At 54.6% G+C, this 11,686-nt stretch overlaps 1 protein-coding gene across 1 annotated transcript in view; it reads right to left on the reverse strand.

The window, feature by feature from the left end:
* The window catches only part of H6PD (hexose-6-phosphate dehydrogenase/glucose 1-dehydrogenase), an 18,316-nt gene extending 14,919 nt beyond the window's left edge, over positions 1-3,397 (reverse strand). The window contains exons 1-2 of the mRNA XM_025048530.1: positions 2,752-3,397; positions 1,445-1,562 (exon numbers count right to left, since the gene is read on the reverse strand). Of these exons, the coding sequence (XP_024904298.1) occupies positions 1,445-1,562; positions 2,752-3,369 (736 nt within the window). The 5' untranslated portion in view covers positions 3,370-3,397. The remainder of the gene's footprint in view (positions 1-1,444; positions 1,563-2,751) is intronic.
* Between the last annotated feature and the right edge of the window lie 8,289 nt (positions 3,398-11,686).

Below are 11,686 nucleotides of genomic sequence, written 5' to 3' on the forward strand. Positions count from 1 at the left end.
CTTCCCGTCCTGCAGAAGCAGTCGCAGGGTGAGCTGCATGTCCAGAGCAGAGGCTGGTGCCGGAGCCAGACCGCCTGCCCCGCGACCCACCGTGTGACCTTGGGCACGTCAGGAAACCCCGTCTGTCAGCACCCACCCCGTTCGGGTACTGGAGGGACTAGGACATAATAAGAATAGCTTTTATTAATTTGAGTAAGAACTGATGCTTTGAACATATGCAGTCGACGTGCAAAAGTGGAAATTCTCCAGTTTCAGGGAGGTGGGATCCCCAGGCGCCAGCCCCCAGGGAGAGCAGTAACTCAGTTACAGGGAGGTGATATCTCCAGGCGTCCGGCCCAGGAGCAGTGCAACATTCCAAGGTAAAGATAATAAAACTGTCTACTAGGCCCTGTTTGATCTGAGACTTCCCCAGATACATTTATCTTTGGACAAAACGTTAACGGCTAACTTCTGCTTCTTGTAATCTGCTTATTCAAGGATGTAGTTGGAGGCTTTCTAAGCTGCCTCCTCTGGAAGCTCGGGGCTGATCTCCTCTAGCCCTGCGTGGTAGAGAGTCAGTCGCCGGCCGGCTAATAAAGGCTCATAATTCATCTCAATTGGCTCCGTGGGTCTCAGAATCGTTCGTGCCACAACAGACGACCCCCCCGCAAAAAAAACCTGATGAAATCACAGAATGCCAGAGCTCAAAGGGGCCTTAGCTGTTGTCAACTACGCAACGTGCTCATCTCAGATATGTAAGTGACATGCCAAGGTGACCCAGGTGAAGGCAGGGACGGGCCTAAGACACAGGTCTCCTGACTCCCAAGTCAACACCGTTCCTCCGGCGTGTACTCAGCACTTCTGAGGCGTGTGCCGGGGGTCAGAGCAGGGACGGTCTGGACGCCACCGTCCGTGGGGGGCAGACTGGACAGGTACGAGACAGGAACCCCTGGCACCCTGGTCAAAGGGCGGAGGCCTTGTCAAGAGGCTGGGCGGAGGCCCTCCCAGGCGAGCGACATTGAGCTGAAGACCAAGGGCGGGGTGATTGAAGGGAGGAGACGGCGAGGAGAAGCTGTCTGGGCAGAGGATGCCCCTGTGCAAGCATGGAAGTCTGAGGGACCCCATGCAGCCTCACAGTCTCCGTCACACTCGCGAGACACGCAGGCTCGGGTCCAGCAGTTACCGCTGTGCGGGCTGTTTTGACGTCTGAGCAGAGTTTACTGAACTAGACCGCGGGCTCCCTAAGCTCCCTGACCATTCAAGAGCCGTCAGGTTTGCCCGCAGGCACTGGGATTGAGCATGTCCTGGGAGGGGGCGGCCACACACCAGCCGAACCCTCCCTGGGAAGCCTTGGGGGCTGGGCTGACCCACAGCCCCTCCTGCTGGAGGCCTCACCAGGTTCAGGGCAGGGGGAGGGTGAGGTGGGGCGCCCGGGCGAGGCAGGGCGGGGCGCCCGCTCACACACCTTCTGCATCCACCGTCTCTTTCATGACGATCTCCACGCGCTCCACGTGGTGCCGGTTCCAGAGGCCATCCAGGGCCTTGCGGTTCTGGTCTCGGAAAGGCAGGATCTGAGCCACGGCCTGGCGGGGAGGAGACGGGCGGTTCTGCGGGCTCTCCTCAGGCCCTCAGGCCTCACGGGGAGTCCCCACTCCCGAGCAGGGCCCCATTCAGAGAGGACGCCCAGACAAGGCACTCCCTGGGGCGTCAAGGCTTCGCAGCCCAGGAAGGACTCAGAGCTTTTAAGGGACCCCATGGGGTTACCAGCTTTTTCTTTTGCCAAGAAGGAAAATATCTAAGCTGATCTATCTTCTATTACCGTCGACTTTTAATAAAAGAAAGATATTACAACACCAAAAATGAAGCAAGAAAAACTTCAAATGGAAAACATTCAATTTTTTCTTTTTTTTTTTTTTTTTCATTTTCCCCATGAACAAGCAAAAACTTCAAATGGAAAACATTCAATTTTTTTTTTTTTTTTCATTTTCCCCATGAACAAGTGAAAACCTCACCAGGACAGGCTCTGGTCTAAGGACCACTCTTGGGGAGCACTGCTCCAAACGGGGGAGAGCGATGGCTCTGACGCAGGTGACTGCGCAGTGACTCCACCTGGACCCTGGGCTCCCAGCCTGGTCAGCACCAGAGAACACAGGTGGCGCTCTCTGCTGGCCCTTCTGGGAAGAGGTGTCCTACAGGGGTCCCGAGTCCGAGTCCAGAGTGAAGTGGCCGGCCAGCAGACTCCTCCGAGGTCAGCCCCCTGCTCTGCCACAGGGCCTGGGTGAGCAGCGCGGACGTAACCTGCGCCCCGGCTCAGTTTTAAGATCTCGTTACCAGCCTCCGGGCTCAAACCAGAACTCGGGAAGACAAAGATGCCGAAGAAAAGGCAGAGGGATGTGGAATGGAGCGGTTCGTTCTGATTCCCACAGCTACCCCAACGGAAGCCGGGTCCAGACCCCAGGGCCTTTGCGGCCACCTCCGGAGGATGCAGGACAAGGCGGAGAGACCCAGGCTGGGAAACGAGGAGGACGGGACACACGGGAGCCCACGCGGCTGGGCAGGTGGGCGAGGGCCACGTGGTCCTGTCGCTATGCCTCGGGGCTCATGCCCCTCCCTCGCGCCTCGTGCCCACCCTCGAAACGGCCACAGGAGCTCGGATTTCATGTGCCCTCAGGCCCGACTCCACAGTGAGCGGTGTGGCCCCGGCCAGGGAGTCTACCCGTCTACCTGCGCCCAGCTCACGCCCATCCTGGCAGGCTCCAAGCTGAAGCTCACCTGCTTGCCCAGGTAATGGTCCACGCGGTACATCTCCTCCTCCTGGAAAAAACTCCCCAGCTCCGTGGCCAGCTGCTGGGCTGAGAGGTGGTCGTGGCCGAAGGGTTTCTCGAGGACGACCCGCAGCCAGGCGCCCGGGCCGGGGCGGCAGCTGCTATTGATGTTGCGGGCGATGTCCGCGTAGGCGAAGGGCGGCACAGAGAAGTAGAAGAGCCGGCCGGCCTCCCGGCGGCCCTCCTGCTGCACCAGCGCCTCGACGCCCTCGCTCAGGGCCACGTAGTCCTCGCTGGTCTTCAGCTGGCGGTACTGGCTCAGCCGCCGGAACTGGTCCTTCAGTTCGGCACAGCGGCTGGGCGCCACGTCCTCGGGGCAGGAGAGGGACTCCAGGACCTTGGCCATGACCTCTTGGCCCTGCTTGGTGGCCGTCAGAGCGGCCCCGTGGAAGCTGAAACTGTGGCCCTGCCCCGCCTCATCCAGGTACAGCTGGAACAGGCCTTGCCATAAGTATTTTCTGGCCAGGTCCCCAGTTGCTCCCAGCAGGATTACGGAGACATGGCCCTGGAGCTTCTGGGCCTGCAGGCAGCCCAGAAGGGCCACACACGTTGCCACGGCGAGCATCTTCCAGAAGCCCGGGTGTCTGGGGTGCCTGGGAAAGACAGACAAGGAACAAGGAAGGATCAGACACGGCTCAGGTGGCTGTGATACTTCTAGGCTATCAAACACTTCCTGCCTGGCAAAGAAACAACCACACTGTTTCTCAGGAAGACGTGACAGTCCCACAGCTCCCCCCCGCCGCCCCTCCTTGGCAGCTTGCTTCTGTGCCAAGAAGCTGGGGGGTGGGGGCGGGGCGGGGGAGCAGGGAGCCTGCTTTGCAAACAAGGACTATGCCCGGCGAGGCGGTAGTCCACTTGCAAGAGGTGGCCCATTTTGCTGCAGGAGCGCGGGAAGGTGGCACAAGCCACGAGGGAGGCCCACAGGGCTTGCCATGGGGTTGGAGCTGTCCGCTGTACAGCCCAGGCCAGTGTCACGCCTGAGCACAGGCCGCCTGGGCCATCGGGGCAGCTCAGGAATGGCAGCCGGCCCTTAGATGACGCTGGCCCTGTGAGAAAGCACGATCACCTCCCCTGACGTCTCTCTTTGCTTCTCCCACGTCCGCTGGGCCCCAAGCACAAAGTGACAGCTCGCCATTGCTATAGCACAGTGATTAAAAACACAGACTCTGGCACCGACTGACCGAGTTCGAATCCCAGCTCAGCCCCGTAGCTTGGACAATTATAACACCCCTCTGTACCTCGGTTTCCTCATCTGAAATGGGGGTAATGGTGCTACCTACGGCACAGGGCCATTATAAGGATAAGATGAGTTGATATTTATAATGTGCTTTGGACAGTGCCTACCACCTACTAAACACTACATAAGTGGCAGCTATCATAACAGGCTGTTAATCAGAGCCGTGAACAATGAACTTGGTAGATGTCTTGGTAGACGTGTTAGCTCTCACCGAAGGTGGACCAGAACCCTGAAGAGAACGCGTGGAGGGGGTACTCGTACAGTCGCCCTACTGCAGACAGAACAGCTGAGGCTCAGGGAGGTGAAGGTCCCAGGGGGAGAAACTGGGGGTGCCGGGCAGGCACCAGGCTCCCTGGCTCCTGAGCTGACCACATAGCCCTTGCGTGCTGCGGCCTCCCCAAGGTGGGCCCAACATCTTGGCTGGTTTTCAGCCTGATCTGAAGCAGCTGACGTGTCTAAAAGGCGAGAGGCTTCGGACCTGCACAAACGCACCAGCGGATTGGCTTTCTCTGGCCTTCTGTTCTGACCGAGGTTGTAAAGCTTTATGTGCTTGATTCTTACTCCTCAGCTCTCCCCAGTTCTCCAATTTCCCAGCAAGGCCAGTGCTTGGGGGAGAGGCGGAGGAAGTGAGGACAGGAACCTTGGCCGGCAATGTGGCTCTGAGAAAGAAACGGGGGAATGGGGCCCAGCCTGGGGCAGCAATGAAGACGGAGCTGAGATCACTGAGCAGCACCTGTTATGTGGCAGCTAAAGGATTAACAAAACCCTCAACAATGCGGCTATAATCTGGTTCCACAGACAGAACTGAGGTTTAAAGAAACAGCGGGGACTTACAAAGGCCCCGCAGACCTGGCCGGCTGACATTCCCACGGCCCTGCGTCATCCCCCATACAGAGGGGCCAGATCTGCCTCCTGGCTCTGGCATCAGGCCCTGTCCGTCCTTCACATTTCCCTTTGCCTTGTCCTCCCCTCTCTCGAGATCCACCCCGAGGTGGCACCAGTTAGTAGCCAAACCCAGAAGAGGACCCGACAGCGGCGTTTGCACCAGGACCTACGGGACACCGGACATTACCCTTATGGAGCCTTAACTGGAACCGAGGGGCCCCGTGGGTGGCCCCTCAGCCTTTCTCTCCCACGTGTCCTTCATGTACACTCCTCGGTGACCGCACGCCCATCCTACTTTCTCCTCCCGCTTTCCAGTTCTTGTCCCTGGCCCTTCAAGCGTTTCTTTCTCAACCGCCTGGGTCTGGAGGGAAGGAAAAGCTGCAAGGTCAGTGCAGGCAGCGGCAGTTAGAAATCTGAAGCCCAGAGAGCAGCCTGGGTGGGGGGAGGAGGCGCCAGCTGGCACGCGGCGGAGCAGAGATCCTGGTCGGGTTGTCCAGCTCGGGCTCCAGGCGCCTGGTACGAGGAGAGGCGCTCCGGGAGCTCGGAGTGCCCGGATGGGCAGGTGAGAAAGCCCCGGGGGCCACCCCACCCCGGAGGACTGCAGAAAGCTGTGACGCACGCCCGCCCGGCTGCCTGGCCCGAACCAACCCCCCAGCCCTCCGTTTAATCCTGTTCTGACTCAGAGGCCCGGCTGCAGGCTCCCCGGACCAGCCCTGTTCCCAGTCCCCGGTCAGCCTCCCTTATCTCTTGCTTGTGTCCCCAGCACGCCTTTCAACAAGCACAGATCAGAGAGATCAGTTATTGCGACACGGTTGCTTGCTCTGTAGTTCCTGATCCGGTATGTGTGTGTGTTACTAGCATATTTTTAATCTTAACGATGTTTCTCAAACTTTAATGTGCATCTGAATCTCCCGAAGAGCTTTTAAAAGCACAGATTCCGATGCAGAAAATCCGGGGAGGGGCCCGAGGTGCTGACAGCTGAGGTGCTGACTCCGGAACGCTGAGGACTAAGGCTAGAGCTGCGGCTCTCATCGGAGGGGGCGTCAGAATCAAAACACATACACCTGCCTCCTGCTCCCTTCGCCAAGGCCGTGAACTCTCCGTTCTGCAGGTCCAAATGTGGGAATTTCGAAACAGCCTGGAATGGTTTAGATTTGCTCATCCCCCTGCCCAAACTACCGAGAGCCTGCCGCTCACCACGGGGTCTGCGTGTGCAGATTTACACGCGCTGTCTCCGTCTTTCCTCAAAACCGTCTCCTGAAGGAGGGTCTGTGATGGTGCCCACTTTACGGATGAGAAAGCTGCAGGCGAGGCCAAGTGTCGAGTCACAAAACCTGAGCCTCGGTCACTGTGCAAACGGAATGTGGCATCTGGGTCAGAGGACCTGGGCTCAAGGCCACCTCCTAGCTGTATGACCTAATTGAGTCACCCAGTCCGTTTTGCGTCCACTTTTCCTCATCTGAAAACCGGGAAACCAGATGGCTCCCCCACACCCCTGCGGTGGAAGCCTCTCTCGTGCTGCGAGGCTCTGCTTCTGAATGCTTCTCTGAAGCATTTCCTCCCGCCTCCTTGCCTGCTCTGAGAGGAATGGGCTGCAGAATAAATCTTCTAAAATTACAGACCGAAGGTTAGCCAAAAAGCGTGGACGTGGCCTTCTAGCCGCTGGTCCTGCTACGACTTCCTTCTATTTTTAATTAATTAATTAATTAATAAGAAAACCCTTAGCGACAAGTTCGCGAAGCTCTGGGACAAGACGAGCTGTCCTAGATTGTGAACTGGAATACGTGGTGATTCTTCTCCAGGCCCGGCCGCTGAACAACCACGTAACCTTGAACAAGCCACTTAGCCTTAGTTTCCTCATCTGTGAAATGAAGAGACTGAGCTAAAGGATCAATATCATACTTTACTGCCCCTAAGTCCTGTGCTGTCCAAGGACAGGAGATGCTCATCTATTATCAGAGAGCTGCCTGCCATCTTTCTGGAAGGGCAGTTAAGTGCTTAGAGCTTTACGGCAATGCAGCAAGGCCGGGAAATCCAGGACTAAAATTGGAAGCAATGAGCTGAGAACTGAGTGTCATTTAGAGGTTAGGCTATAGCTCAAGTGCGTGGAGGATGCGATTTCATTTAACAATTATTATACAAGACACTTGCCAAAAACATACTACACGATGAAGTGTGGTGCCACAGGGCATCCTCTAGGGAGGTGTGACAGACGTCCTTCGGACAGGCTCATCACAGCATCGGGACTGATGGGCGCATGTCCCTGGTCCAGGCACCCTTCACTGCCCCCAACTCCAGACAGAGGGGTTCCTACGAGGCATCCTGGGGGACTCACCTTTTAAAGTACAGCTCTGCTAACATCCCCAAAGCTGTGAACACTGGCCAGCCAGAGGGTCTGGATCACAATTGGGGTTCCAGTCTTTGTTTCTGCCCAAGGACTAGAGGCAGCTATGAGGGCACTCACGCAGCCGTGCCTGCCCCCGACCGGCACGGACCCAGCTTGGCTGGCGCTCGGCGGCAGGGCGGTTTCTGGTAAACCCCAGGAGGAAGCAGCTCTGAGCCTCTGTTCCCAGCAGCCCCGGGGCAGGAGAGCGGCCGGAGGTAAAGGTCAGTGGCAGCGGCTGCCCTGCTCCCTTTCTCAACGTGACACCTTGGATTCCGACCTTCTGTCAGGCAGGAAGGAGGGAGGTGTTCTTCAAATCACAGCCCCTGAGTCTGGAATTTTTAAAAGAACGTGTAGGAATGAAATGAGCGTTCAAACTAAAGATCACGTTCAGCTCAAGTCCAAGGGGACGTGCCGGTCTCGTCTAGAATCGCTGACTCAAGTGTTTTTCCTGTACTCTTCCCTTCACGTTGGAGCCCATCCGGGCCACACACACCTGTGCAGTGCAAGACAAACCCTCATCAATGACCTGCCATCTGCCTTCCCTCTGCTCAGGACTAGACTGGGGACAAAAGCAGCAAGATCGGCTCTGGGTCCCATTTTCCTCCACAATCCCAGAGAATCCTTATTCCCTTCACCTCTTTAGGTACCGATCTTGGGTCCCAATGAGCCCAATGGTGTCCTGGAGCCACCTCGTACCTTGCACACCAGATTCAATTGCTAATTTTTCAAGAATTTTTCAAGCCGGTCATTAAACACAACCATTAATAACTGAATTATACAAATTTATAACCAAACAAATTATATAAAAACCCAAGGTAATAAATACTCAACACTCATGACGTCCTAGTTATTTTACGACATTTTACTAGTATCTATGCTCTTGACATTATTGACATCTATTGTGTCTATAAGGCGAAGATATTCTGTAACGGCGTGTTTGAAACTGGCCAGCACTGGAGTATTTACCCAGCGAATGCTACAGACCAGGCTCCCCCAGCCCCACATCCCCAGCTGAGTCAGTTGTTAAATATTTCCCAGCACACAACCGCCTTCAGGCCAAGTCTATATTTCCAGTAAGAACTTAAACTCCTCACTCGTACAATCAGCTCCCACTCCGACACCATGAGCTGGCTGTCCACAGCTTTCCATGTTCAGAATTGAACTGACTTCTCTCCAAACGTGCTCCACGTGCAGATTTCTCCATTCCCAGTGAAAGAACACTATCCTCCTAGGCGCTCAGGCCAGAAATCTTGGGGTCATCTGATCTGTCAGCAAATCCCACAGTTTCCATCTTCAAAATCTGCGTGCGTGTAGCCACATGTCGCCACCTCCCGCCGCTCCACTCTGGTCCTGGCCAGCATCGCCCCCGTCTGGATGACTGATGGAGCCACCTAACTGGCCTCCCGCGTTTCTTTGCCCGAACACGGCAGTCACGGTGATCTTTTTATAGCACCGGTCAGACCGTGTCATTTTTCTGTCCGGTGCCCTGCAGGGCCGACACGTGCTGGCCTCCCGCGCGTTCCCTCTTTGATCCCTGCTCCCGCTTCTCTGCCCTCCACAGGTTCCGGACACCCGTCCTCCTGCCTCAGGGCCTTTGCACGTGCTGTTCTCTCTGCCTGACCTGCTTTTCCCCGCAGACGTCCACGTGCTTCGCCCTCTCACTAACTTCAGTTCTTGGCTGAAATGTCACCTTCTCAGCGAGGCTTTCTCAGCCGACGAGGTAAGATTGTAACCCTCTTACCCGCATCTCATCCACTGCTTTATTTCTCTCCTTAATATGTATGACTTTCTAATATACCGTATGTGATATTTATTTTGTTTATTGTCTGTCACCGCTCTCCTCAAGAATGTAAGTGCCAATGAGGGGTTTTGTGTTTTTGTTCACTGCGGAACCCAAAATAGGGCCTGGCACACAGAGGATGCACTATAAATATCTGCCGAATGAACAAATAAGTCCCATTTGCATAGGACCACTGTCACCTGTGTCTGAGCTCTCTGCATTGGGATGATGGCACAAAGAAACAAATCTCTAATGGTGATTTCAAGCACTGCGACACAGCACCCATTAGCAGCAGCTCACCCCTTGCAACAAGAGTATTAATAAAAGAGCTATTTCTAATTACATGTCAAATGCAAGGCTAAGAGCCTGACATGCACCCTACCGCAATCTCTAAGGCAGGGACAATACCGTCCCCATTATCAGAAGAAGTAGAGAGGAAACGAAGGCGAAGAGAGGTAAAATTACTTACTGAAGGTGATGGGATCTGAGTACAGGTGGACCGGCTCCAGCACTTACCTTACTCCTACCTGTAAAACGTGTGATCGCAACCCCAAAGGGCAAGATGCATGGTGGGATCTGAGTACAGGTGGACCAGCTCCAGCACTTACCTTAAAACGTGTGATCGCAACCCCAAAGGGCAAGATGCATAACGCTGCATCAGCCTGGCCGCGGATTCTGCTCCTCCAACAGACTGGGACCACAGTGGTTTAAGCAGAAGCCACCCAGGCCGGTCGGCAGTGCTGCTCCCTGAGGTCAACTTGCCCTGACGCTAACTGCTATAAATGGCCTCAGTCCACTTTACCTAATGGTGATTCACTGTCCTTCCTTTTGACGTCATGAAAACATTGTTGAAGCCTGAGTTGCTTTATTAAAACCTGGAGGGCCGAGATGGGTGGGCAGTTTCTGGAGAACTGATTAGGTGTGAGAATTTGGGGTTCAAAGCCTTGCTCTGCCACACGGTAGCTGTGTGACCTTAAATGAATTATTTGACCTCTCTGCACCTCAACCACAGAGTGGGGAAATAAATTGATAAGAAGCACAAAATGAGATAATCCATACTAAGCACTCGGAACAAAGCTTGCCATACGGTAAGCACCCAAGAAATGTTAGCTTCAATCATTATGAAACCAACAGCATCATGAGTAAAGGGACTTTTCTTGCTAGCTTCTTGGAACTGCTGCAAAACCAATTAACCACCCCACAACAGAAAAACTGCCAAGGACCAGCTAGCTCGTCGACCTTCCCGCCACAGTGATAAAACATCAAAGAGATGGAAAATCGAAGAGATATGATGCCGAGATGGTTAAAAAGTCTCCACCCCAGCCCTTGAAGGGTTTATAATCTAGCCCAAAGGACAGAGGAGAGTAAGCGTCTAACTCTGAAGCCCTAGGCCTTTTGCTTAACTGCTCAGGACCTTTCTCTCCAGCTGTGTAATGGGGATCGTCCACCTCCTTTTAACTCCTGGCGGAGAAAATCCAGATCATGGCCGTGAAAATACTCTGGGAGGTGATGGTGGTGAGAGCTCTCCCAGACCAACAGCCACCTGGCTCCCAACTCTGGGCAGCAAAAAGCAAAACCAGACTTCCTGCTCCGCTCCAGTGAGGGCCTGCTGACAGAGTCCAGGTGAAGTGTGGCAACAAGCAATGACATCTGTCTTGTTCAAATTCCATCGATAAAGTGAGCGGTGGCGGGGCCACAGATGTCCAGAGTGGCTCTTGGTTTTCCTCTTTGCCCACGGATTTAACTGTTTCCCTTTTAAATGACCTAAAACCATCTGACTGTAAAAGGAAAGTAGTAAACTCCAGTCTTTGGATACAAATGACTTAAATGTTTGCCTAGAGTGGTTATTTGTTGAGCAGTCAGGTACCTCAAAGAAACAGTTACACACACACACACACACACACACACACACACGCTGTCTGCAAAATGAGCTCTGTCCATGCCAAACGCTGAGCATTTTTATCTCAAGCGCTCCCAAAACTTAGCAAAAAATCAGCCTCATAAGGTCAAAAATTCTATCAGCCATTTATCGCTGCAGAAAACGCAGAACATAACTAAAAATATGTCCACTCCACACCAGTTTTCTCTCTTTGGGCCTGGGGAGGAGGGGGCGACGGGGCAGGAATTCTGGCTTATGACTTTTCCAGAAGTTCTCATTTCTGGCAAAACTGTCAGGTTTGAGCGAGCTGGTTTTCAGAGCTCCGGGGAGCTTTACTTCTGGAAAACCATTGACTGGATCGGTTTACTGGGGACGCTGATTGAAACCTGAGGGTTAATGGCAAAGATCAAGCAGATGACAGGAAAAAAGCACCGAGTCCCTGCTCTCGTTGAAATGGATTCCAAAGGCTGGGAAGAGACGCCGCTGGGCCCTCTAGACTAGCCTCGCAGGGGCCCGGCCGCCTCCTGCCGAACTGCCACCGAACAGAACCCACGCCCAGGAATCCGCCAAAGTGGACAGGAACAGCTAGTTCATTTTGCCGAAGGAGAGTGGGAGGGGAAATTCCGGCAAGCTCCGGCCCCGCCCGGTTCGGAGCAGCGGCAGGCGGGCAAGTGGTGGCGAAGGTGACTCTTCCCAACAACATGCCCTAGGAGAT

Source organism: Pteropus alecto, unplaced genomic scaffold, assembly GCF_000325575.1.
Source record: "Pteropus alecto unplaced genomic scaffold, ASM32557v1 scaffold125, whole genome shotgun sequence".
In the NCBI taxonomy this organism is placed as follows: Eukaryota; Metazoa; Chordata; class Mammalia; order Chiroptera; family Pteropodidae; genus Pteropus; species Pteropus alecto.